At 46.4% G+C, this 25415-nt stretch overlaps 1 protein-coding gene across 3 annotated transcripts in view; it reads left to right on the top strand.

Annotated features, from left to right (window-relative positions):
* The window catches only part of UBE2L3 (ubiquitin conjugating enzyme E2 L3), a 94220-nt gene that overhangs the window by 9066 nt on the left and 59739 nt on the right, over positions 1–25415 (top strand). Inside the window, exon 2 of one of the 3 annotated variants that reach the window (XM_077160273.1) lies at positions 11231–11326. The exons of 1 other annotated variant lie outside the window; for it this stretch is intronic. In XM_077160273.1, the coding sequence (XP_077016388.1) occupies positions 11231–11326 (96 nt within the window). Of the gene's footprint in view, positions 1–11230; positions 11327–15704; positions 15888–25415 lie in introns of those variants that run through there. One more of the 3 variants, XM_077160272.1, reaches the window with a different exon arrangement.

Raw genomic sequence — 25415 nt, 5'->3', positions numbered from 1 at the left:
TTTGGCAGCCTCCCCCCTTTGTTTTCTGGGTTGTTTCTGAAAAGCTGTAAGTTGACAGCCATGCACATACCCATTCTAATTTAAGGTCTGGGGCTTCTGGTCCCAGGACTCAACACTCTCTTGTGTCTATGTCATGTTATGTACAATAGGGAAGATACTTTGGTGCCTTGAAACTATCTTAGGGTTTTAAGAAATGTCCTAATAGAATTGTGGAAGAGATTGAAACTGACACTGATGGAGTTCCTACAGTGTGCCAGGGATTAAGCATGTAATATAAACTTTCATGTACTTTTCAGTGCAGCCCTACAAAGCTGGTTTTATTCCATCTTACAGTTAGGACAGTAGACTTCGAGTTTCAGGTGACATGAAGGGGCCGAGCGAGGGCTGGAAGCCAGCCCAGCCCACCCACCCAGCCCTCTGTTGATTTGGCAGCCATTTAGGCAATCACTTACCAAATCAAGATATAATTTATATGCAAAACATATAATTAAGTGTTGAAGAAAGTGTCTGGGATTGGAATATTTTGATTTTATTGCCTGTAGGAATTTTCAGGCTAGGGAGCAGTAAAACAAGGGGCATAAACAACAGTAAGCACAATTCACTTTTTTTCTTTTAGATTCAGAAGGGCTTCCAGGTTTCTGTTATCTCAGATTTGTTGCAGACAGATGGACTACTAACATCCAGTCTGTGTGCCTAGACCCTGGGAAGTGTTTGCTAATTAAGGAGCGTGTCTTTAGCTGTAGAGACGACATGAGCTTAATCTGACCTCAGGTCCTTCCTCGCTGAACAGTTGGGCTGGGTGAGCCTGGGGATTCCTGAGCAGGGGAGGGCACGCCAGCCACCTGGGCATGTGACCAGACAGGTGACAGGTGCCCGGCCCCGCCCCTGACTGGACAGCAGTTAGGGGCAGGCCCACCCCCTCCACCCCTTCACCCCCTCTACTCCCTCCACCCCTTCACCCCCTCCACCCCCTCCACCCCTTCATCCCCTTCACCCCCTCCACGCCCTCCACCCCATGTGGGTATTGAACAGCTCCCAGGCCCTGTGGCTTCCCCCCTTCAGGGCTCTGCACGCCTCTCCTCCTGCTACTGGCTCACCTTCCTCTCCTCTTCAAGGCTGTCTCTGAGCTTCCCTTCCATGGAGCTGGTGCTGTTTCTGTCCGGGCTTCTCAATCCTTCTGACCCCTTCTTGGCTTCCATAGCCAAGAAGACGTGTCCAACTTTGCTTTCTGTGCTTCCTTTAGGGACACAATATGTCTTTTTCCATTTAACAAGCATGAAGTTACATGATACTTTCTAGCACTTAATGCAACTCCAACAAGGCCTGCAGTAGGCTGTGGCATTGCTCCAGATGCATGAGGAGGGTGGGGTGACTGGGGGAGTCACTCGCTGGAGCTGTCTAAGCCCCCCTGCCTTGAGACTTGCCCTCCCAGTGTTGGCCTGGCATCTAGTGCTCCTGCCTGGCCCTGCCAATTAGTCCATGGCATGTCTGTCTCGTGGCACTGCCTTCGGAAGAGGCGTGGACAGGGCCCGGTGCAGCCCTGCCTGGGCAGGTAGCTTCTTGCAGACGGCTCCAGCAAGTGGCTCCCCAGTCCCTGGTTCTTGTGATTTTTCTTGGTAGGACATGGTCCTCACAGTTCTGGTTCTCCTTCCGAAAGTCTTCCACTTGAGTGGTTTTCTGATGTGTAGTGCCCAGAACTGGACTGTGGAGCCCACTTCTGAGCAGCTCGGGGTAGCCCAGACATTGACACGGCATGGTCTCTGATCACCAGGACCAGCCTTCACCCTGCTGCGCAGCCTCGTGTCCCAGGCAAGCTGCATGCTGACTCTGAATCTAGGCCTCCTTGTCATTATCTCTCTAGGAGGTGTACTCTGTGTGTTGGGGTGGTGTTTTGGCCATCAGGGGCTGTGAGAGCCTTTCTGGGCATCCAGCATGTGAGCTTTTGGCCCTTCCCTGACCCCCAACCCCAGGTCTCCCAGCTCCTCTTCAGCCGGACTGTCTATCCATGCTGCCCCTAGATGTCATTGCAGCTGTTGAGAGAAATGAGCATCACTTCTAGTCAGGGCTCAGGAGGGCTTTGTCGGGAGGCAGGGGCATTTGAGATAGACCCTGAAAGAGGAGCGAGTTTTAGACATAGGAGTGGGCAGGGCAGATGGGAAGTCCTTCCAGGAGGTGCTGGGAGATGCCCCAGAGGGAGGAGGGCAGTCATACATGGTGGGATTTGCACCTAGCTGCTCATCTGGGCACCCAGGGGTCTCAGTTGGGTCCTTGGATTGGATGGGAGGAAGGGTAGGAGTCTACAAGTTTGTTTGTTTTTTAACTTTTTATTTTCAAATACTTTCAAACTTAGAAAAGAGTTATAAAACTACTACAAAAAGAAATCACAGAAGACCTAAATAGATGGAAGGGCATACCGTGTTCATGGATTGGAAGACTAAATATAGTTAAGATGTCAATCCTACCTAAATTGATTTACAGATTCAATGCAATACCAATCAAAATCCCAACAACTTATTTTTCAGAAATAGAAAAACCAATAAGCAAATTTATCTGGAAGGGCAGGGTGCCCTGAATTGCTAAAAGTATCTTGAGGCAAAAAAACGAAGCTGGAGGTCTCACGCTGCCGGACTTTAAGGCATATTATGAAGCCACAGTGGTCAAAACAGCATGGTATTGGCATAAAGATAGATATATCAACCAATGGAATCAAATAGAGTGCTCCGATATAGACCCTCTCAGCTATGGACATTTGATCTTTGATAAGGCAGTCAAGCCAACTCACCTGGGACAGAACAGTCTCTTCAATAAATGGTGCCTAGAGAACCGGATATCCACATGCAAAAGAATGAAAGAGGACCCGTATCTCACACCCTATACAAAAGTTAACTCAAAATGGATCAAAAATCTAAACATTAGGTCTAAGACCATAAAACAGTTAGAGGGAAATGTAGGGAGATATCTTATGAAACTTACAATTGGAGGCGGTTTTATGGACCTTAAACCTAAAGCAAGAGCACTGAAGAAAGAAATAAATAAATGGGAGCTCCTCAAAATTAAACACGTTTGTGCATCAAAGAACTTCATCAAGAGGGATACAGACTGTGCAACAGGACTGGATATAAAAACTCAGAAATGGACAGCACAATACTACCTAATTGTAATGCAATTATGTTAAAACATTGAATGAAGCTGCATGTGAGGTATAGGTTTTTTTTTTCTCTCTATTATCGTTGTAATTCTTATTCTGTTGTCTTTTTATTTCTTTTTCTAAATCGATGCAAATGTACTAAGAAATGATGAATATGCAACTATATGATGATATTAAGAATTACTGATTGTACATGTAGAATGGAATGATTTCTAAATGTTTTGTTAATTTTTAATTAATAAAAAAAAAAAAAGAACTTCATCAAGAAAGTAGAAAGACAGCCTACACAATGGGAGACAATATTTGGAAACGACATATCAGATAAAGGTCTAGTATCCAGAATTTATAAAGAGATTGTCCAACTCAACAACAAAAAGACAGCCAACCCAATTACAAAATGGGAAACAGACTTGAACAGACACCTCTCAGAAGAGGAAATACAAATGACCAAAAGGCACATGAGGAGATGCTCAGTGTCCCTGGCCATTAGAGAAATGCAAATCAAAACCACAATGAGATATCATCTCACACCCACCAGAATGGCCATTATCAACAAAACAGAAAATGACAAGTGCTGGAGAGGATGCGGAGAAAGAGGCACACTTATCCACTGTTGGTGGGGATGTCAAATGGTGCAACCACTGTGGAAGGCAGTTTGGCGGTTCCTCAAAAAACTGAATATAGACGTGCCATACGACCCAGCAATACCATTGCTAGGTATCTACTCAGAGGACTTAAGGGCAAAGACACAAACGGACATTTGCACACCAAAGTTTATAGCAGCGTTATTTACAATTGCAAGGAGATGGAAACAGCCAAAATGTCCATCAACAGATGATTGGCTAAACAAACTGTGGTATATACATACGATGGAATATTATGCAGCTTTAAGACAGGATAAACTTATGAAGCATGTAATAACATGGATGGACCTAGAGAACATAATGCTGAGTGAGTCTAGCCAAAAACTAAAGGACAAATACTGTATGGTCCCACTGATGTGAACTGACATTCGAGAATAAACTCGGAATATGTCATTGGTAACAGAGACCAACAGGACTTAGAAACAGGGTAAGATAATGGGTAATTGGAGCTGAAGGGATACAGACTGTGCAACAGGACTAGATACAAAAACTCAAAAATGGACAGCACAATAATACCTAATTGTAAAGTAATCATGTTAAAACACTGAATGAAGCTGCATCTGAGCTATATGTTTTTTTTTGTTTGTTTGTCTTTTTTTTACTATTATTTTTATTTTTTTCTCTATATTAACATTCTATATCTTTTTCTGTTGTTTTGCTAGTTCTTTTCCTAAATCGATGCAAATGTACTAAGAAATCATCATGCATCTATATGATGATGTTAAGAATTACTGATTGCATATGTAGAATGGAATGATTTCTAAATGTTGTGTTAATTTCTTTAATTAATAATAAAAAAAACTACTACAAACCCCATGCAGAGAACTCCAGCATACCCGTCTCCCAGCTGCCAAGATCCACCAGTTTTAAATCTTGCCACATTTGCTATATTCTTCTATATGTCCTTCTGTTGGTGTATTTTCTGAACAGCTGGTGTAGGTTGTAGATTCCTTGCTCCTTGAGCACTTAACACTGCTGTGTACGTTCCCTAAGACCAAGGATCGCTGGTCCGTGGGCTTGTCCTCCTCCCTTGTTAGATCCCATCCAGGATCATTTGTTGTTTTTAATGTCATTGTCTGCTTGGTGGCTCCTTTTTTTTTTTTTTTTAACTTTTTAAATTTTATAATATAATCTATATACAAAGCAAAGAAGGAAAAAAAGCAGTAGTTTTCAGAGCACTCTTCAACAAGTAGTTACAGGACAGATCCCAGAGTGTGTCATGGGCTTTTTCCTTCTAGCTGCTCCAGGATATAGGAGTCTAGAGGGCTTAAATATTTTTTTATCATCATTTTTTGGGGGTAAGAAATAACATATATACAAAAAAGCAATAAATTTCAAAGCACAGCCCAACAATTAGTTGTAGAATAGATTTCAGAGTTTTGGGTGGGTTACAGTTCAGCAAGTTTAGGTTTTTACTTCTAGCTGCTCTAAGATACTGAAGATGTCAAGAAATAACAATTTAATGATTCAGCACTCATATTCATTGTTTAACCCGACCTTCTCTGTGTAACTTCACCATCACCTTTGATCTTTTCCCCCACCCTTTAGGGGTATTTGGGCTATGGGTGGCTCCTTTTTTTTTAATAATTGTAGGAACATGTATTCAGCATGAATGTTCCCATCCCTGCCTGGCGGACCAGTTAGAGGGAGTGCTCACACTCACAGTATTGCAGTGCCCTCTCCTCCTTCTGTCACTAAAACTTGCCCCTCTCCCCAGACAGAAACTCTCAGAGCACCCACTATGCCTTAGTCCCATTCTCCCCACCCACAACCCTGGCAACCTGTGCTCTAATTTCTGTGAGCTTGGATCGTCTTCAGTATTTCCTGTGTAGTTGCCATGGGGCTTACATGTACTATCCCGAATCTGCAGCCATCGTGTTTGCTTTGATACTGACTTCATCTCAGTACTATACATGAATTAGGTTCCTCTCCCCCTCTGCTCCTCACCTTTATGTAGTGACTTTATGTAGTCACAGAATACATGTTTATACAGCATGAGTCCAAAGGCATTGATTTATCATTATATTTTATGCATTTGCCTTTAGATCCTGTAGAAAGTTAAAAATGGAGTTATAAACTAAAAATACTGGAGTATCAACATTTATATTTACCCCTGCTGTCACCCCTCACCTCTGCAAGTTTTTAAAAATATTTTTATTGAGAAATATCCACATATGTACAGTCTAGCCATTTTATGCAGTATCGTTACCTAGTTGTGTATTCTTCAACATGATCATTTTTAGAACATTTGCATCACTCCAGAAAAAGAAATAAAAAGAACAGAGTTCATACATCCCATAGTACTTACCCATCCCTCTCATTGACCCACAGTATTTCAGTCTACCCAATTTTTATCCCTTACCCCCCCCATTATTTTTTTATTTTTTAACATTATTTTTTACTCATCTGTCCATACCCTGGATAAAAGGAGCATCAGACACAAGGTTTTAACAATCACACAATCACATTGTAAAAACTATATAGTTATACAGTCTTCTTCAGGAATCAAGGCCACTGGAACACAGTGCAACTGCTTCAGGTACTTACCTACAGCCACTCCAATACACCATGAACTAAAAAGGGATATCTATATAATGTATAAGAATAACCTCCAGGAAAACCTCTCAATTCTTTGATATCTCTCAGCCACTGTCTCATTTCTCTCTCTCCGTTTTGGTCAAGAAGGTTTTCTCAGTCCCATCTGGCCAGGTCCTGACTCATCGCAGGAGTCGTGTCACGTGTTGCCAGGGAGGTTTATACCCCTGGGAGTCATGTCCCACATAGGGGGAGGGCAGTGAGTTTGCTTGCCATGTTGGCTTAGAGAGAGAGGCCACATCTGAGCAACAGAAGAGGTTCTCTGGGGCAGACGACTGTGGATGAGCAGGCAGAGTTCTCACCTGCCATGCTGAAGTCCTGGGTTCGATTCCCGGTGCCTGCCCATGCCAAAAATAAAAGAGGTTCTCTGGGGGTGACTTTTAGGCATAATTATAAGTTGGCTCATCTTGTCCTTTTGCAGGAATAAACTTCTTAGGGATGAGCCCCAAGATTGAGAGCTCAGTCTTTTGAATTGGTTGTCCCCACTGTTTGCAAGAATATCAAAAATTCCCCAGATGGGAAAGTTTAATATTTTCTCCTTTCTCCCCAGTTCTCCAAGGGGACTTTGTAAATACTTTTTTATTCTCTGCCCAAATTACTCAGGGGTGTATTGGGACATCAGCTGACCTGTACAAACCAACAAGATCTCATGCCCTATTCAAGATTCCAAGTAATTATGGTGTTCAAATAAGCTGACCATACAAGTTAAATTGTATAGTGTACTACCCAAAATATAAATTTTGCACCAAATAAACATCTCTCCCTTTGATCTTGCACAGAGATTGAAGTTTGAAAAACATGGAAGATATCCTTTACCTGGTATTCTGATTTACCTTAGTCCTATCCAGATCAGCTTCATCCATATCTCTAGATGAAGTGTGATCACTTTTTTAGCTTTTTTAACAGTTGCTGAATGGGGTGATGCTCACTTTCATAGTTTCAGAGACTCACCTGAGTCTCAAGTGTCACATAAATACCTGAGGTTTCAGGGAATGACCAGGTTATAAACAAACAGCTCAGTATCCCAGAATTTAGATATAACAGTTACACGTCCTGAATATATGACTGCTGTTAGAGCTCACAATCTAGGACCCTTTACAGTAGGCCCCAACCTGACAACCCATGCTCGCGACTTCAATTCACTGAGTTTTTATGTTACAGTTAGTTCATGTGTGTGAGGCATGATAATGTTTATCTTTTTGATTCTGACATTTTATTCAGCATACTGTCCTTAAGATTCATTTACCTAGGTGCATGCCTAACACCTGTAAAGTTTTATATGCATCCTTTTTGGGGAGCTGGGTGTATGGCTTTCAAAGTTTTGAGAGGACCATGCCACAGGCAGGCTTATCCTGGGCTCCTGAGGGCTTCTCAAATCCTGCATCAGGACTTCCTGGGGGAGATTTTCCAGGTCCCATCCCAGAGCTCCACAAAAGAACAAACCAACCAACCAACCCCATAACAAAAAGAGAAAGAATACCGTGCCTAAATCTGGTGTTGTGGCCGTGCCAGCCTCAGCGCCCCTCCTCTTATGGTGGCCAGAGAGGCAGAGACCTCTTCTGCTAGTGCTTGCCGAGCTGTTGGGCCTTAATCCGTTTTTGTTGTTGTTGTGTCTGGTTCTTTTAATAAAGGGGATGATCAACAGGGCTCTGTTTCTTGTGGACATATGAATGGAGTTACAAATCAAACAGCAGTACCTTAATCCGATCTTGCCTGGAGTCGGCACCTCGCTCCCTGGGCTGGAGGCGGCGGGCTGCACTTGGACCCTTCTGGAAAGCTGGGCAGCACTTCAGGCACTTGGGGCTCTCCCTGCCAGGGGGCTCAGACCTGGTGCCTTGCTAGGGGTGCTGCTCGTCTGCTCCCCGCTTGCCCCAGCCAGCTCTGCTCCCGCTCCTCTCCCCTCTGCTTTGTCGGGATTGCACCATCAGCCCCCAGTAGCTGACCTGGGTCTTGTCTTCTTGACCTGGTGTAACTGAAAAAAACTTCTGCGGTAGCTGTTTTGTAAGTGCCTGTCTTCTTGTGTGTCCTTTCTTCCATCTTTTGTAATAACCTGTTAAATTCTCACTCTGAATTTATGTCCATCTCTTTCAATTCCTTCCTCCTTTCTTCATAATCAGGATCATTCCCCATTAGAGGGGCACAATTTTGCTTGAGGGTTTGCCAGTCCTTTTGAATATTTTTAGGTTTTAGCACTCAGACTTTGAGAGTGACCCATCTCTTCCCTGAATGATTTGCAATCCAACTTCTTAAAGTGGTTTTCCTTCGTGGAGGCATGATGAATGTTGGGGATGCAACCGTTTGCCGTTGGGACCCATCAAGGCCCCTGGGCAGCACCCGAGGTGCTTGGCTAGAGCTCTGGAGGGCTTGGGTATCACCACGCTAGCATTCCTTTCAGGAAGCTCTTGGTGCCTAAGATTCCCTGAAAGGGTCAGGGTGGGTTTGCGCATTTGGTTGCTTTGGTTTCTCTCACTTCTGCCTTATCTCACTTCCCTCGTGTAATATATTTAGCATTGTGCAAAGGAGTTGTCTCTTCCATCTTCGGGGGATTTATTGCACAGCAAACTAGGTTAGGAGCTCACCAGACACCCCGCTTTGGACTCTGGAGCCTTCCAGCCAGCATGGCCTACTGGCGGGTCTCCTCCCAGTGCCTTGCTTTTACCTTTGGAGTGTATCTCCTCGGCATCAGCTCGTGTGCAGCCCTGCACCCCTCCACGGGCTCCTCCCCTTTGTCTTGAGCAAGACACAACTTCCCTCTGCCATCCTGCAGCCAAGGCCCATCTGGTCATAATGTTGTAATTCCTCTGAAATTTATCTTCTCATGTTTATCACCCCTACTTCAACCTTCCCTCTCCAACCTTCCAGATATTGTAACTGATATTGTAACTGTGATTTCTGCAGGCATGAAGTGTGTTTCCAGATGACTTAGAGATTTGTTTTCTCCCCAAATTGGGAATTTTCTGTTGTGTCTTTGGTGGTTGTCTAGTTTTGAAGTTCTATGTGTATTTTTTATTTTTCTGGCTGATATTTTGTTAAAATATTTTCAATAGCTTGGTAAGACCCAGGACCTAAGTGGCAAGGTATCTTCTGTCCCCAGCCAAAAATCTTAATATAGGATCTTAGTTCATGGACCAGAAAACCAAAACACAGCTTTGAAACCATGTTTATAGAAAATCCTTTAGATATCAGACCTTTTTTCCTCTCCTACAGCCCTAGATTCACATCTGTTCACTAAGCTGGCCATTAAGCAAATGTTTGCAGATATCCAGATTGAATCATGTGACACTGGGGCTTCATGGTCCCCTCAGCCCTCCCCCCTGCCTGCCCCGTCCCGTCAGCACTCCCCCCCGCCCCATCCCCTCAGCCCTCACCCCCGATCTATTCCCCCTCATGCCTGCCTGTTGGTGGGGATGGAGAGGGAAGGTTGGCATGGGCGTGAGGCCTCTCCCCTTCCTGGGCCTGCCCAGGTGTCCTAATGCTGGGGGGCATCTAATGGGGGCATTAGCGGGAGGAGTGCATGGCCTTGGGCAGGTTTGGGTAGTCCTTGGCTTCCGTCTTTCCCTCACCTGGACTCAGGACAAGGGACCGGGACTGACGGGCCAGGCCACCCTTCCCCTCCCACCGCAGGGTGTCGCCAGTCTTTGCCACCAGTGTCTTCCTTCCCACACGTCTGGGCGCTGCTTGGAAACCAAGTTGTTCTTCCAGTGGTTGTGGCTCTCTCCCCTCTCTGCAGCTTGTTAAAAATCCCAGTGTTCAGGCTCAGCCTCAGACTGACTGGATCTGAAACTCTGGAGCTGGGGCCCAGGCCCAGGCCCAGGCCGCTGGGATGACCCGCATGCCCCATTGGCCCCTCTCGTGTGCATCCTGGGTCCCACCTGCACCAGCTTTCCACTCACAACCTAGCGCAAGTTCTGAGTGCCTGCTTCCTCTCTGGAGCTTCCATGCCTTTGGTTCTTCCGCGTAGTACTGTTGGCTGTATGCTAGGAGCATGGGGTGTGGGGGGCCTTGGGGCTGGATGTGGGGCTGATTCGGAGTCTCTGTGCACCACCCAGAGGACGCCCTTCCCAGGTCTAGAGCAGGGGCCGGAGGACTCAGCAAGGTGGGGCCCCTGGGATCGCAGAGGAAAAGGTGACTGAGCGATGCGGAGGCGAGCAAGTGCTCCTGAACGGGAGGTGGCAGCAGTTTGGGGGCCGGTTGCAGGTGTCTACAGAGGGAGGCAGGTGGGCTGCGCTGCCCAGTGTGGGGCGGTGAACACAGGAGGGCGCATGCTGGGAGGCTCAGGGTGCAGTGCTTGGTGGATGTTCCCCGAGGGGCCCAGGAGGCAAGAGGAAGTGTCAGGCTGGTACCAAGTTGGAGGACAGGGGACAGAGCGTTCCAGACCGAAGCCACCTCGGGCAAGACGAGTCCTGGATTCCTTTTGGTGGTGCTGCTTTCTGGGGGAAACGGCGTGTGCTGTGTTGGCTCAGTGAGCGTGTCCTGCCACCCCCAGGCTGTGTGCCCAGGCTGAGGCAGGTCCCCTGAGGCCACACTTGCAGCCTTGGCTAGAAAGCAGTGGGTCTGTGTTTTCCCCCATCCTCCAGTTTTCCTGTCTTACCTGGCTGCAGAGCCTGTTGTGTGCTCCTGCCACGAGCCGGCCCAGGCAGGGGGTTGAGGGAGCCTAAGGGAAGTGAGGCCACCCACGCGAGCGGGTGCAGATGGCCATGACCATCCAGGCCTGGGCCCTCCTTCCAGGGCTCCTGTGCACATGAACTCCTGCTGGCAGGGCCACTCGTTTGAGGGCATCGGAGGGGTCTTACTGTGGTGTTTTTCCCGATTTGACAACCCTTTATGCTTTGTTAATCAACAGGAGCTTGAAGAAATCCGCAAATGTGGAATGAAAAACTTCCGTAACATCCAGGTTGATGAAGCTAATTTATTGACTTGGCAAGGGCTTATTGTTCCTGTGAGTATTGAACACCCCTCGTTTCCACGTTACCCCATCAGGCCGTGTGTCCTGGTGGGCTTCTCTCCCTGCTCCTTGCGTAGGTCGCCAGCGCATGGACAGAGCGGGTTGCTCTAGGCAGGAGGAGAGGCACACAGCTCACACTCCTGGGCACACTCATGTCTTTGCACTGGTTTGGTAAAATTTGGGGGGTCCCAAGCCTTCTCGATCTGGGGTCGTGGACACTGGGGAGAGGACTGTGTATCTGCAACCCTCTTCTTTCCTCTGCTGCTCACACTTGGCTCAGCGCCCACGGCAGCCTTCCTGCTCACACTCTCTTGGGGATTGCTGGTGCCCTTCTGGATCTTCTCTTTGCTCTCCCTCTGGAATTTGCATCTGTCCCTCTGTCCCTCCGGGTACCTGCATTCTAGGCTCTCTTCCCACTTGCCCCAGACCCCAGTCCCTGAGCACCCACCTGTTGCCCTGCCCTTGTGTCTTTGCTGGGGTGCGTGCCTTCAGCGTCTGCCCCCCAGCTCCAGCCCCCCAGCTCCACCTTCTGCTTTCAGTCGGGCTCAGCTCTGCTCTTAACACCACCTTCCCTCAGCCCTCCTGCCCTTTTGACTCCGTGTCTTTCCTTTCTCACTCCTCATGCTCCTCCAGCTTGCAGTCCCTTGTCACTCCCCCCTCACGCCAGCATGGTTCTTCCTCCACCTCTAGCTTGACACCCTGCGGCCAGGGTGCCCGGCAGTGTCTGTCCCCGAGGCCAACTCCTGTTGTCCTGTGATGCCACCTCCTAACTCGTCCTCACAGATCTCCTGTTCTTCTCATGGCTTTCTTTCATTCTGCTTTGTTTCTTGGGGACCCCTCTAGCTGCATTGTGGTTTACTGCTATAGCAAAAGAAAGAGTCCCACGTCTCTGTCCTCATCCTGGCTTCTCTACCGGGGCTGCACTCCTCGCCTTGTGCCACTCCTTCCTACCTCTCCTCTTCTCGCCCCCACCTTCTCTCTCCCTTTTCACTGCCACCTCCCCACTACAGCTACAGGCCCTTCCCCTCTGCTTGGCCCTGCCCTATTTTATACCCTTCCCATTGTTGTATAAGTCTGTTCTCATGGCCAGAGCTGTTCCTCTGCCAGAGTTGAGAGTGAATACAGGGCATGCTTATTGTTGAGGCTCTCATGTCTTGTTTTCATAATCGTTGGGGAAACTCAGGGAAGATGTGCTGTGTAGTAAATGTTCAGAAGTTTTAGATAGGGAGCGTCTGGTCTCTGAAGATGAGTCATCTGGTCTTTCCCCTGCGTGGCCGTGGGTGCAGGCACTGGATGTGGATGGCAGAGAAGCTCCTGAGGGAAGGATCGGCCTGTGACCCCAGCCCTTGCCTGGTCAGGGACTTGTCCAGTGCCAAGTGGACAGATGGACGGCCAGGACCATCTGGCCGCCTATCCCTTCTCTACTTGGAATTCTGTGTCTTAATGATAATTAAGAAGTTAAAATGATTGACATGTGGTTGTTTTAGAAAACTACAAGAATGAATGGGTTGGTTTTAAAAGGGGACCATAAAAGCTGGGCAGCTACACTTGGGAGGCCACAGGCCCATCCGCCTTGCCCTGCGCCCACACCAGTGCCTCCCTTTGGCTTCATGGTGGCAGAGCCCTGGGCTGATGGGATAGGGTCTCTGTAAACCAGCAGTGGGCACCTGCTGGTGGCGGGCTGGGTGAGGCTCTGGGAGTGTAGGGGCCGCACCTGCACCCTCCAGGCTAGGAAGTGGGTGAGGAGCAGGCACAGAAAGCCTTGCTTCCTTTCCCCAGAGTGTTTGAGGCCTTCTTGGTACTCCTCCCGTACCCTGCGCTCGGGCCCCAGGGTGTCTGTGCACATCACCAGGCTGGGCCGGAGTCAGGGATCCCCCGGTTGGGGTGAAAGCACCACCAGGTAGTAAGGCATGGCCGCCCCGAGGTGCACACTCTCCCCAGAGAGCTGTTCTGAGGGAGCACTCCGTCACTCATAGTCCTAGGCTGTTCCCAGAGGAGGCAGACGGAGACCCCTCAGACCATGGAGGTCGGGGGGAGGTTGCCATGCCCACCAAGTACATGCCCTTTAAACTTTTATTTTTATATAAAACTTTTCATCTAAATTTCAGAAGTGAAGTTGAAGGAGGAATGTATTAACCACCATTCTGTCATGCAGAAATTGAGGTTAGTGAGTTTTTGAACTCCTCCCCTTAGGAATGGGGCTGCAGTGGTGAGCTTTCTAGAAACCTCTAGGCATGTGAAGGTGCCAGCCTTCTTCTTCCCAGCCTGTTTTTTCCACACAAGTTTTAATAGACCATTTGGGGGGCTGTCTTAAGTTCGTAATTATTTGGATATTGCAGTGAAACTCAGTGAGCATGTTAAGTTTTAATAGCCACGTGTAGCCCATCATACTTATACAATCATTTGATCATTCCTTTAATGGTGGTCATTTAGATTGATGCTATTTTTACAGTTTTTTAAAAATAATTCGCCCAGGAATGACTTTTTTTTTCCCATTTATAACTTTATTAAATTTATTGGAGTGGAACAGATTGATGGACTATCCTTTAGAGAGCGCAGGGCTAATAAGGGGGAGAAGTTGTTTGGATGCTTCATACCCTGGCGCTTCCTGGTTGTGACCATCAAGCTGTCTGTGCCATTGTCGTTAGGGAAAGACGTGGGAGCTGGGAGCACAGTGCCAGCAGTGACTCCCTTGTTGATGTGGAGCAGTAGCTAGGTTCATGATTCTTCTAGCTCCCACTGGACCCCTTTCAGCTCCTCTGAATCCTGGGTCGGGACTTTCATGACAAAGGATACGGGCTTCTTCTCCAGGTCAGGCTCATCAGTTATGCTGGGAGCGTCTTCTGTGAAAGTCTCAGTCTGCGTCCCTGATTGTGTACTCTAGATTCTTGTCGTGAGATAACACCTTCTGACGATTAGGAACAGGGCCACATCATTTGCATATCCATAGGGTCGTACAGGGTCCGATCTTCCAGAAAGCTGAGCGTGCTGACCTCCTGCCTGTGCCATTGGCACTGCCCGTAGCCACATGCGAGGGTGCATTGTTGCTGGTGTCGTTGAGGGGAATCCTGTGCCAGGGGCTTTGGTGACCAGGGTGGCCACCAAAGGTATTACAAGTTCTGGCCTTGCCCCTGTGGGCCTGGGGTCTTGGGCAAGCTGCCCAGGTTGTTCCAGCGTCCGTCCTCGCCTCTAGGTTGTTGTAAGGTCAGCATGCGAACTGTGTGGCACTCGGAAGGGGTTTCATGTGGCTTCTCTCGACAGCTTGGGTGGTATGTAACAAAGACGCTCAGAAAGAAATCACCGTGGCCAGCTTGGGGATGTCAAAGATTCTCTTTTTCAGACTTTCCATTTCTTCTTTTTGTTCATTCCTTGCCTTCTTCATGTCCTCCCTCAATTCATTGATTTGGTTTTTGATGAGGTTTTCCATTTCTGTTCGTATAGTCTGAATTAGTTGTTTCAGCTCCTGTATCTCATTTGAACTATTGATTTGTTCCTTTGACTGGGCCATATCTTCAATTTTCCTGGTGTGAGTTGTTATTTTTTGCTGGCGTCTAGACATTTAATTACCTTAGTTAGTTTATTCTGGAGATTGCTTTCACTTCTCTTACCTAGGGTTTTCTTGCTAGATGAGTTTGTTGTGTATCTGTTCTTCGACCTTCAGTTCAGCTTTTTCTGGGCCTCTAGCTTAAGTTTTGTTTAACAGAGGGTAATTTTTCAGTTCTTGTTTTCTTGTTTCTTGTCCTGCTTGTAAGGTGCCTTTTCCCTCCCCACCCTTAGGAGGGTCTACATAGGTATTCCAGACTCCAGTCGGATTTTCCCTGACTAAATTGGCCTCCTATCAGGGGGAAGGAGTCACCTGCGTCAGTTTTCCCTGAGGGTGAGACCCAGCAGGTTGAAAGACTTTCCTGTGGAGTCTCTGGGCTCTGTTTTTCTTATCCTGCCCAGTATGTGGCGCTTGTCTGTCTGTGGGTCCCACCAGCAAAAGATGTTGTGGCTCCTTTAACTTTGGCATACTCTCCCTGCTGGGGGCATGGTGGAGACAGAGGAGAGGTTGTAGGCTGGTTTTAATGGCTTCGAATTGCCAAGCCCTGGGGTCTGAATTCCTTAAGAGAGGGATTCCACCTAAGTTGGGCTTCACCCCTCCCCTGGGGAAGGCACACATGGGAGATAGCCCTGAAAGCAGTCTGTTTCTACCTATTCCTGGGGCAGTTGCAGCCCGAGTAGTCCCACCGCTGAATCCAGAGGCAGCCAAGCCTCCGTAGAAACAGCCACAAAAACCTGTTTCATCTGCTTTCCTCTTTTTCGGTTAGCCCAATAAGTGACCTCCGCCTTGACCAGTTTCGCCTGAGCTGGGGGCCTATTTTTAGTAGTCAGAATTTGTTTATTAATGCCACAATTGGTATTTGGTTGGACTCAGTCCCTGCTACTGTTAGAGTCTCTTTCCTTTCCCTCTGGGAAGCCGTCTGTGGGGGAGGGGCGCCGGGCACCTGCCGCCTCGGCTTGGGGAACTCACGGTTCCAGAGACTCTCAGCCCGTCCAGCTGGTCCAGACTGGGGTACGGTGTGTGTTTGGTCACTGTTGTGGCTCCGGGAGCTGTTCTGTACTGTTTCTGGTTATTTAGTAGTTGTTCTGGAGGACAAACTAAGACGCGCACATTGCGAAGCCTCCATCTTGGCCCGAAGATTCTCTTAATTGGTGTTTTTAAATCTGTTATGGCAGTTGAAGTCTTTTTTTTTTCTTCCCCACTTATTTCTTGACTGCGAGTGTTTTCTGTTGTGAAATTTCTGTCTTTGCTTATGTATCCACTAAAGTTGGGATCTGATTCTTTGTCTAATTGTAGGACTTCCACGTAGCATTCCTTTGTGTCTGGGGGAAGTCTTTTTCAGCTTACTGTTTACTTTTTCATTTTGTTTATTAAGAAATTCCTAACTTGAACATTTTTCTAATCAGGAATGAGTCGGTTTCATTAAAGGCCATGTTACCATCAATGAAGCTTTTTAATATGGTTTTTCAGAGTGGCCTGTTTATTAAATCCCTCTTTGCTCTCTGGATTAACTCCCCTTGGTGGCTGGATTCTTTTTAAAAATAGTCTGTGGCCTGTTTGCATCTGTGTTCGTATGTGCGAGGGTACGAGGTTTTCACCTGGGTGCACTAGGAGAGTTTGGTTAGGTGGTGATACTGGCTTCCTGTGCCATGAGGTTAGATTACTTTCTTATTTTCTGTGCTCTGATTTGTGAATTCCTGCTTTTTTGTTACCATCTCTTCTGTTCTCCTTAGTGCTTGCTCTCTTTTTCTTTTCTTTTTTTTTTTATTAATTAAAAAAAAATTAACAAACAAAACATTTAGAAATCATTCCATTCTACATATATAATCAGTAATTCTTAATATCATCACATAGTTGCATATTCATCATTTCTAAGTACATTTGCATCGATTTAGAAAAAGAAATAAAAAGACAACGGAAAAAGAAAATGATAATAGAGAAAAAAAAAACTACATACCATACCCCTTACCCCTCGCTTTCATTTACCACTATTTCAAACTGAATTTATTTTAACATTTGTTCCCCCTATTATTTATTTTTATTCCATATGTTCTACTCTTCTGTTGATATAGTAGCGAAAAGGAGCATCAGGCATAAGGTTTTCACATTCACAGAGTCTCATTGTGAAAGCTATATCATTGTTCAGTCATCATCAAGAAACATGGCTACTGGAACACAGCACTACATTTTCGGGCAATTCCCTCCAGCCTCTCCACTACATCTTGAACAACAAGGTGATATCTACTTAATGCGTAAGAATAACCTCCAGGATAACCTCTCGACTCTGTTTGGAATCTCTCAGCCATTGACACTTTGCCTCATTTTACTCTTCCCCCTTTTGGTTGAGAAGGTTCTCTCAGTCTCTTGATGTTAATTCTCAGCTTATTCTAGGGTTTTTCTCAGTCCTTTGATGCTGAGTCTCAGCTCATTCCAGGATCTTTGTCCCACGTTGCCAGGAAAGTCCACACCCCTGGGAGTCATGTCCCACACAGAGAGGGGGAGGGTGGTGTGCTCTCTTTTTCTTTTCCTTCACGAGTCTGTTCTCCTGTGACTTTGTCCTGGCTCCGGTTCCTTTCTTGCCCAGGCTACTTGGGCCATGCCATTCTCAACCTGGGCTGTGGCCATTTTGTCTTTGCCCCAGGAGGTAATAATACGTGCCTAGTGAAAACATTCGAACAGTGACAGTACACTACCTCCTAACTCACTGCCTGTGCCTCAGTTTCCTCTATTAAAGCAAGACCAATAATAGTGCCTGCTCGCCCGCCCCTTGGCGGCCAGAGGACCAAGTGAGCTGCTGACACCCTGGGGCTGGCGTTGCTTCTCTTTGCTTATGTCATGGTCACTGCCTTGCGGCCACCCCTGCTTCCTTGCCCCTGGGGCTTCAGGAACATAGACCCTGGGAGCCACATTTGTATCCCAAAGGCCTTGCATATCAAAGGCTACCTGGGTCATTTTTAAGTAGAGTAAACATTTTCCAAAGAGGCTTTATGCTGCCTCAGTTGCTGTTCCCTCAGCCAGCTATATGTTAGGAAGTGGGGTTCTTGGACTTGACCCAGCTTCTCCAGCCTCCACACTGATTCTGGTGCTCACTGCCCCCCTTAAATGCTCAATGTACCGTGTTCTGGGGACCCCTGCAGAGTGCTTCTGGGAATGGGCGTCAGCGCGCAGGTAGCTCCCTGGAAGTGAACTGGAAGTGCCTTGCCTCTGGGTGGGCTTCTTAGCCTCTCTTGCTCTCTAGAATGCTCAGAGGTTCTTTGTAGCAGCTCAGCAGGCTGGTGAGTCCCTCTGTATCTGGGCCAGGAGGCTGCCCTGTTTTCAGCTGCTCTGCGGTTTATAACATGGGTGGCGTGGGGCTGGGCCTCCCTGATGTGCTCTGAGTTAGTCTGAGTCTGGGATCCTCAAAGTCTGCTAAATCCGATCTCTCTCTCTCTCTTCTGCCATCCGTTTTGCCCCCGTCTAGTTCTCTGCCAAGCTGTGAACTCACTGCTGCTGTTCAGGGGCCCGTGCCGCCCTAGCAGTGCCCAGGGTGGGAGGAGAACCTTCTCCTTTGTGCCCCCCCAACCAAAGTTTTTGTTTTGAAATAATTATAGCAATTGTAAGAAATGGTGCAGAGGCCTGGAGCATCCTTCACCTGCTTCCTGTAGTGGTAATGTTTTTAGAATGATGGGCCCAGGGCCTAGCCGGGAGGCTGGCCCAGGTACACCCCACTTACCCTCTCGTTCCCTGGGTGCCCAGCACTCACCCGTGTCTTCGGTTCTCTGCAGTTTCATCACAAGTGTGACCGAGAGCAAAGATATCCTTCCGAGGAGCCCCCCACCAGCCCTCTTCAAATTTCCTTACCCAGAGCTAGGACCCAGCACCATCCCATCTCTCCCACATTATGGGAAAGACCACAGTGGGCCCTGCTGTCTAGGACAGAGACAGTGCCTGCCACAGCTGTACGTCACATTTTCTAGTAGACACATTAGAAACTAAAAAGGAACAGGTGGACTTAATTTTTTTTTAATTAAAAAATTTTTTTCTTATTATTAACAGTGTACAGACATACACACATTCTTGACATACAAACGTTCTTGACATAGTTACAATCAATAGCTAACAATATCATCACATAGCTATGCGTTCATCACTGTGGTCATTTTATTGAACATTTGCATGTCTCCAGCAAAAGAAAGAAAAAAGTAAAGACTCATAAATGGCCTATTCCTTGCTACTCACTTTCAGTGACCACTAATATTTCAATCTACTCAGTTTATTTTTTTTTCTTCATGTGAGTTCCTGTACTTCTTTTTCTTTAATTTTATTAATTAAAAAAAAAATTAGAAGAAACAAACATTCCCAACACATACACTCAGCAATTCACAATATCATCACATAGTTGCATATTCATCATCATGATCATTTCCCAGAACATTAGCATCAATTCAGAAAAAGAAATAAGACAACAGGAAAATATAACAAACAGAAAAAAAAATTTTACACTCCATACCCCTTTCACTGATCACTAGCATTTCAAACTAAATCTATTTTAACATTTGTTCCCCCTATTATTTATTTTTATTCCATATGTTCCTCTCATCTGTTGACAAGGTAGATAAAAGGAGCATCAGACACAAGGTTTTCAAAATCACACAGTCACACTGTGAAAGCTATATCATTATACAATCATCATCAAGAAACATGGCTACTGGAACACAGCTCTACATTTTCAGGCAGTTCCCTCCAGCCACTCCATTACATCTTGGATAACAAGGTGATAGATGCATAAGAATAACGTCCAGGATAACCTCTCGACTCTGTTTGGAATCTCTCAGCCATTGACACTTTGTCTCATTTCCCTCTTCCCCCTTTTGGTCAAGTAAGTTTTCTCAATCCCTTGATGCTGGGTCTCAGCTCATTCTGGGATTTCTGTCCCACGTTGCCAGGAAGATCCACACCCCTGGTAGTCATGTCCCACGTAGACAGGGGGAGGGTGGTGAGTCTGCTTGTTGTGTTGGCTGGAGAGAGAGGCCACATCTAAGCAACAAAAGAGGTTCTCTTGGGGGTGACTCTTAGGCTTAATTTTAAGTAGGCTTGACCTATCCCCTGTGGGGTTAAGTTTCATATGAACAAACCCCAAGACTGGGGGCTCAGCCTATAGCTTTGGTTGTCCACACTGCTTGTGAGAATATCAAGAATTCAACTTGAGGAAGTTGAGTTTTCCCCCATTCTCACCATTCCCCGAAGGGGACTTTGTAAATACTTTTCCATTCACTGATGAAATCACTCTGGGATTCATCAGGGCATCACCTGGACAAACCAACAAAATCTCATGTCCTAAACAAAGTTCCATGTACTTAAGGTGTTCAATCAACTATCTACATAAGTTATATTAGGAGATGCACTAGTCAAAGTATAGATTTGTACCAAATATTTTTTGCTTTAGTCTCACACATTGGTTGAAATTTTAAAATATTAAGTACCATCTATTTTCAGCACACTGCAGTAATGACATTCTTTTGTTCTTCCTCATGCAAAAACATTTTTAAAATTTGTACATTTAGTCACTATCATTATACACTCTAGGCATTCCTAGATTACACCATCTCAATCTTTATCATCTATCTTTCTTTGTGATTTCATTTGTGTCCCCAGCCCTCCTCCCTCTATCATTCTCACATGCAGCTTCATTCAGTGTTTTAACATAATTGTATTACAGTGACTTTTTGTCTGAAAATGTTTTAATTTCTCCCTCATTTTTGAAGGACAGTTTTGCTGGATATAGAATTCTTGGTTGGCAGTTTTTCTCTTTTAATAATTTAAATATATTATCCCACTGTCTTCTCTCCTCCATGGTTTCTGATGAGAGATCTGCGCATAGTCTTATTGGGCTTCCCTTGTATGTGATGGATTGCTTTTCTCTTGCTGCTTTCAGGATCCTCTCTTTCTCTTTGACCTCTGACATTATGATTATTAAATGTCTTGGAGTATGTCTATTTGGATGTATTCTCTTTGGGGTACGCTGTACTTCTTGGATCTGTAATTTTAAGTCTTTAATAAGAGTTGGGAAATTTTCTGTGATAATTTCCCCCATTAGTTTTTCTCCTCCTTTTCCCTTCTCTTCTCCTTCTGGGACACCCACAACACGTATATTCATGCACTTCATATTGTCTTTCAATTCCCTGAGTCCCTGCTCATATTTTTCCATTTTTTTCCCTATAGTTTCTGTTTCTTGTCGGATTTCAGATGTTCCCGTTCTCCAGTTTTGAAATCCTATGTTCTGTCTCTCGAAATCTATTATTGTAGGTTTCCATTGCTTTTTTCATCTCTTCTACTGTGTCTTTCATTCCCATAAGTTCTGTGATTTGTTTTTTCAGGCTTTCAGTTTCTTCTTTTTGTTCTTTCCTTGCCTTCTTTATATCCTCCCTCAATTCATTGATTTGGTTTTTGATGAGGTTTTCCATGTCTGTTCGTACATTCTGAATTAATTGTTTCAGCTCCTGTATGTCATTTGAATTGTTGGTTTGTTCCTTTGACTGGGCCATATCTTCAATTTTCCTAGTGTGATTTGTTATTTTTTGCTGGCGTCTAGGCATTTAATTACCTTAATTAGTTTATTCTGGAGATTGCTTTCACTTCTTTTATCAAGGGTTTTCTTGCTGGATGAATTTGTTGTCTATCTGTTCTTTGACATTCCGTTCAGCTTTATCTGGACCTTTAGCTTAAGTTTTGTTTAACAGAGGAGAATTTTTCAGTTCTTGTTTTCTTGTTTCTTGCCCTGCTTGTGTGGTGCCTCCCCCCCCCCCCCCCGCCACATACTTAGGAGGGTCTACTTAGATATTATAGACACCAGCCAGATTTTCCCAGACCAAACTGGCCTCCTATCAGGAGGAAAGAGTCACCTGTGTCGGTTTTCCCTGAGGGTGAGACCCAGCGGGTTGAAAGACTTTCCTGTGAAGTCTCTGGACTCTGTTTTTCTTATCCTGGCCAGTATGTGGCGCTTGTCTGACTGCAGGTCCCACCAGCATAAGATGATGTCGTACCTTTAACTTTGGCAGACTCTCCCTGCTGGGGGCGTGGTGGAGACAGAAGAGAGGTTGTAGGCTGGTTTTAATGGCTTCAAATTGCCAAGCCTTGGTGTCTGAATTCCTTGATGGAGGGATTCCACCTGGGTGGGGCTTCACCCCACCCCTGGGGAAGGCATAGGTTCCAGACAAGCCCCCGAAAGAGCTCACTTCTGCCTATGCCTGAGGCAGTTGCAGCCTGAAAAGTCCTGCCGCTGTATCCAGAGGCAGTCAGGCCTTTGTAGATACACAGCCACAAAAACCTCTGTTTCTTTCTTTTTTTTTTTTTTTTTCCTCTTTTCTGTCAGTCCTGCCCCCTTGGTGCCGGGGCAAAAATGAGCAACCTCCGCTTTGATCAGTTTCACCTAAACCGGGGGCCTATTTTTAGTAGTCAGAATTTGTTAATTAGTTCCACAATTGGCGTTTGGCTGTGCCCAGTCCCTGCTGCTGGTAAAGTCCTTTCCTTTCCCCTCTGGGAAGAGGCCTGTTGGGGAGGGGTGCTGGCCGCAGCAGCTTTGGGAACTCAGAGTTCTGTGGGGTGCTCGCAGCTGGTCCAGGCTACACTGTGTGTCTGGTCACTATCGTGGCTCCGGGAATTGTTCTGTACTGTTTCTGATTATTTAGTAGTTGTTCTGGAGGGCGAACTAAAATGTGCACGTTGTTAAGCCGCCATGTTGACCCGGAAATTGGAGTTAATTTTAATGAGTATTTCATTTAACTCATTGTCTCAAGTATTGTTCAGCCTGCGGTGAACACAGGCAACTATTAATGAAATACTTGACATTCTTGTTTTGGGTACTGAGTTTTGGGGTCCTGCATGGTGTCACATGGGTCCCCTTTCAAGTGCTCATTAGCCACGGTAGCTGCTGCTCCCCTTTTGGGCCAGGGCAGGTTCAGACACACCCATTTGCCCCGGGTCACCCACACCCCTTCAGGTGCTTGCCAGCAGGGAGGTCGGCACTGGCTGGGCAGTCTGTGGCATCTGCTATGTTGCAGCACCACACACCCTGTGCTTCCACCTCTTACAGGCCAGCTCTCGCATTAGGACTTGTGGTCTACGCTGTCTCTTGGTCAGTTCTGGTTCAGATTATTTATAGTTCCCTCCCACTCCATGCCCCCAGTACTGCATGTTATGCATAATAGGCACCCAACAAAGAGAATGCAAATTGAATTTGTTGTTCCTGTAGAGCAGTTTCTCAAGGGGGTTGCCTTGCAGATGGCATTTTGTCTGTGCGTTTCTGGGGTTATTCATGTGGAATTGTCCTTCTGTTGTCCACTGGATGCCATTGAGCACCTTCGTCATCGGGGCTCTCTAAACCTCTCCAGGAGGGATGGTGCTGCTCTCACTTGAACCCAGTTGAAAACCACTGTACCTTGTTTTGATTTTTTTAAAGCAGCTTTATTGGAATTTAATTCACAAACCAATTTACCCATTTAAAGTATACAATTCAGTGGTTTTAGTATATTCTCAAAGTTGCATAGTTATCATCACAATCAATTTTAGAACATTTTCATCAACCCCCAAAGAAATTGTGCACTCGTCATCACCCTCAGTCCTTCCATCACCCCCCCCTCCAGCCCCCAGCTCTAGGTAGCCATGAATCCACTTTCTGTTTCATTGGATTTGCCTGTTCTGGATATTTTCATATAAATGGGGTCATTCAATATGTGTTGTTTTATGTCTGGCTCCTTTCACTTGGCGTTAATGTTTTCACAGTTCATCCATGTTGTAGCACGTGTCAATACTTCAGTCCTTTTTATGGCCAAGTAATACTGGCTATATCACGTTTTATTTATCCATTTGTTCATTGCCGGACATTTCTTTCTACTTTTCAGCTATTATGAGTAATACTGCTGTGATCATTTGTGGATACGTTTTTATGTGGATCTGTTTTCATTTCTCTTGTCTGTATACCTAGGAGTAAAATGACTGGGTCAAATGGTAATCATGTTTAACCACTTGAGGAACTGCCAGACTGCTTTCCAAAGTGGCTGCAGCATTTTACATCCCCTCCAGCAGTGTATGCCTGTTCCAGTTTCTCTACATCCCTGCCAACACTTGGCCTTTTGAATGTAGCCATCCTAGTGGGTGTGAAGTGGTATCTCATGCTTTCCATTTGCATTTCCCGATGACTAATGATGTTGAGCATGTATTCATGTGCTCCTTGGCATTTGTATGTCTTCTTTGGAAAGATGCCTATTCAAATCTTGCACCCTTTTTTTAAAAAAAAAAAATTGGCTTATTTGCCTTTTTGTTACCGAGTTGTGATTAGCTTTGATTTTTAAAATTAGTCAGATGAGTTTTTCTTTCCTAATAAGTTATTTCACTGTCACTTGAATGACCTGGAGTTGAATTCCTGGTCCTTGCTTGGCTCTGAGGCTCTTGTTCCTTAGCTACAAGGCCTCCATAAGCCATGACCCGTGGCTGGGACATCTGGGTCTATGGAAATGTTCTTTCTTCTGTATAACAAGCCCCAGGGTAGTTCTGGGTTCTGGGGTCACTGTGTTCCAGGCATGCCGAATTATTATCCTGAGAGCAGAACTTAAACACTGGTGCTGATGATTTTGCAGTCAAAAAAAAGAGCATCTGGTAATTTGGCAGTTCAGTTGGCGTACACTTTTAGGGCTGCTCTGGACCATGGTCTCCTGGACGTCCGGGAAGACGGACATCAAAATGCAGAATAGGCAGAGATGCTGTGAAGTCCTGAGAGAACAGTGAGCCTGCCCCTCCAATCTCGAGCCATGCTTCAGGCCAGCATTAGCCCGGTGGCCTCTATGTCATCCACAGCTGGGTTCAGAGGCGGGGCCTGGGATCCCTGATGGTGTCGTGCTGCGACCTCAAAAGGGGGTGTCTTGGGCCTGGCCGCCACTTGGGTCACACCAGATATGCAGGTGGGCTTGGGTAGCAAGGACCCATTATCAGATGGTTTTCCTGTATGGGTGTGTGTGTGTATGTTGGGGGGGGTGGGTCTTGTGTGCTGGGACTCATCCTGGGCCTGCCTTGGTGGAAGTGTTGCTTCCTGGCAGTCTGCCTCCTCCTGAAAGTATTTTCTGCCTTGGGCACACCCAAGGCAAGGCTGGAATTTGTCAGCTTCACCTAGGAGGATGGGCTGACTCTGTGCCAGACGGATGGGGAAACAGCAGTGTCTGCCTGCCTGTCATCGAATGATGGCAGTGGTGGGTATCCGTTCAGAGGGCATGTGTCACCATATGCAACAAGGGACACTCAGGCTCTCCAGGTTTGGTTCACTGGAGGATGTCCGCAGGGAGCGGGGCCACTCAGGAAGCTTCCAAGTGCTCCAAATGATGGAAAAGTATGTGGAGGTGCTGGGGTGGGGGCTGGGCTGGGCTGGGCTGGGCTGGGCTGGGCGCTAGAGACTAGCGGTGCAGTTGTCCAGCTCCCTCTGCCTCTCCCTTCCACCCCTACCCTAGATCTTGGAGATGCCCACACCGCTTCCCTGCAAACACCACTGACCTGCAACTTCCCGGGGTGGGC

This window comes from Tamandua tetradactyla, chromosome 5 (assembly GCF_023851605.1).
Source record: "Tamandua tetradactyla isolate mTamTet1 chromosome 5, mTamTet1.pri, whole genome shotgun sequence".
Taxonomy (NCBI): domain Eukaryota; kingdom Metazoa; phylum Chordata; class Mammalia; order Pilosa; family Myrmecophagidae; genus Tamandua; species Tamandua tetradactyla.
This window is presented reverse-complemented; position numbering and strand designations above follow the sequence as displayed.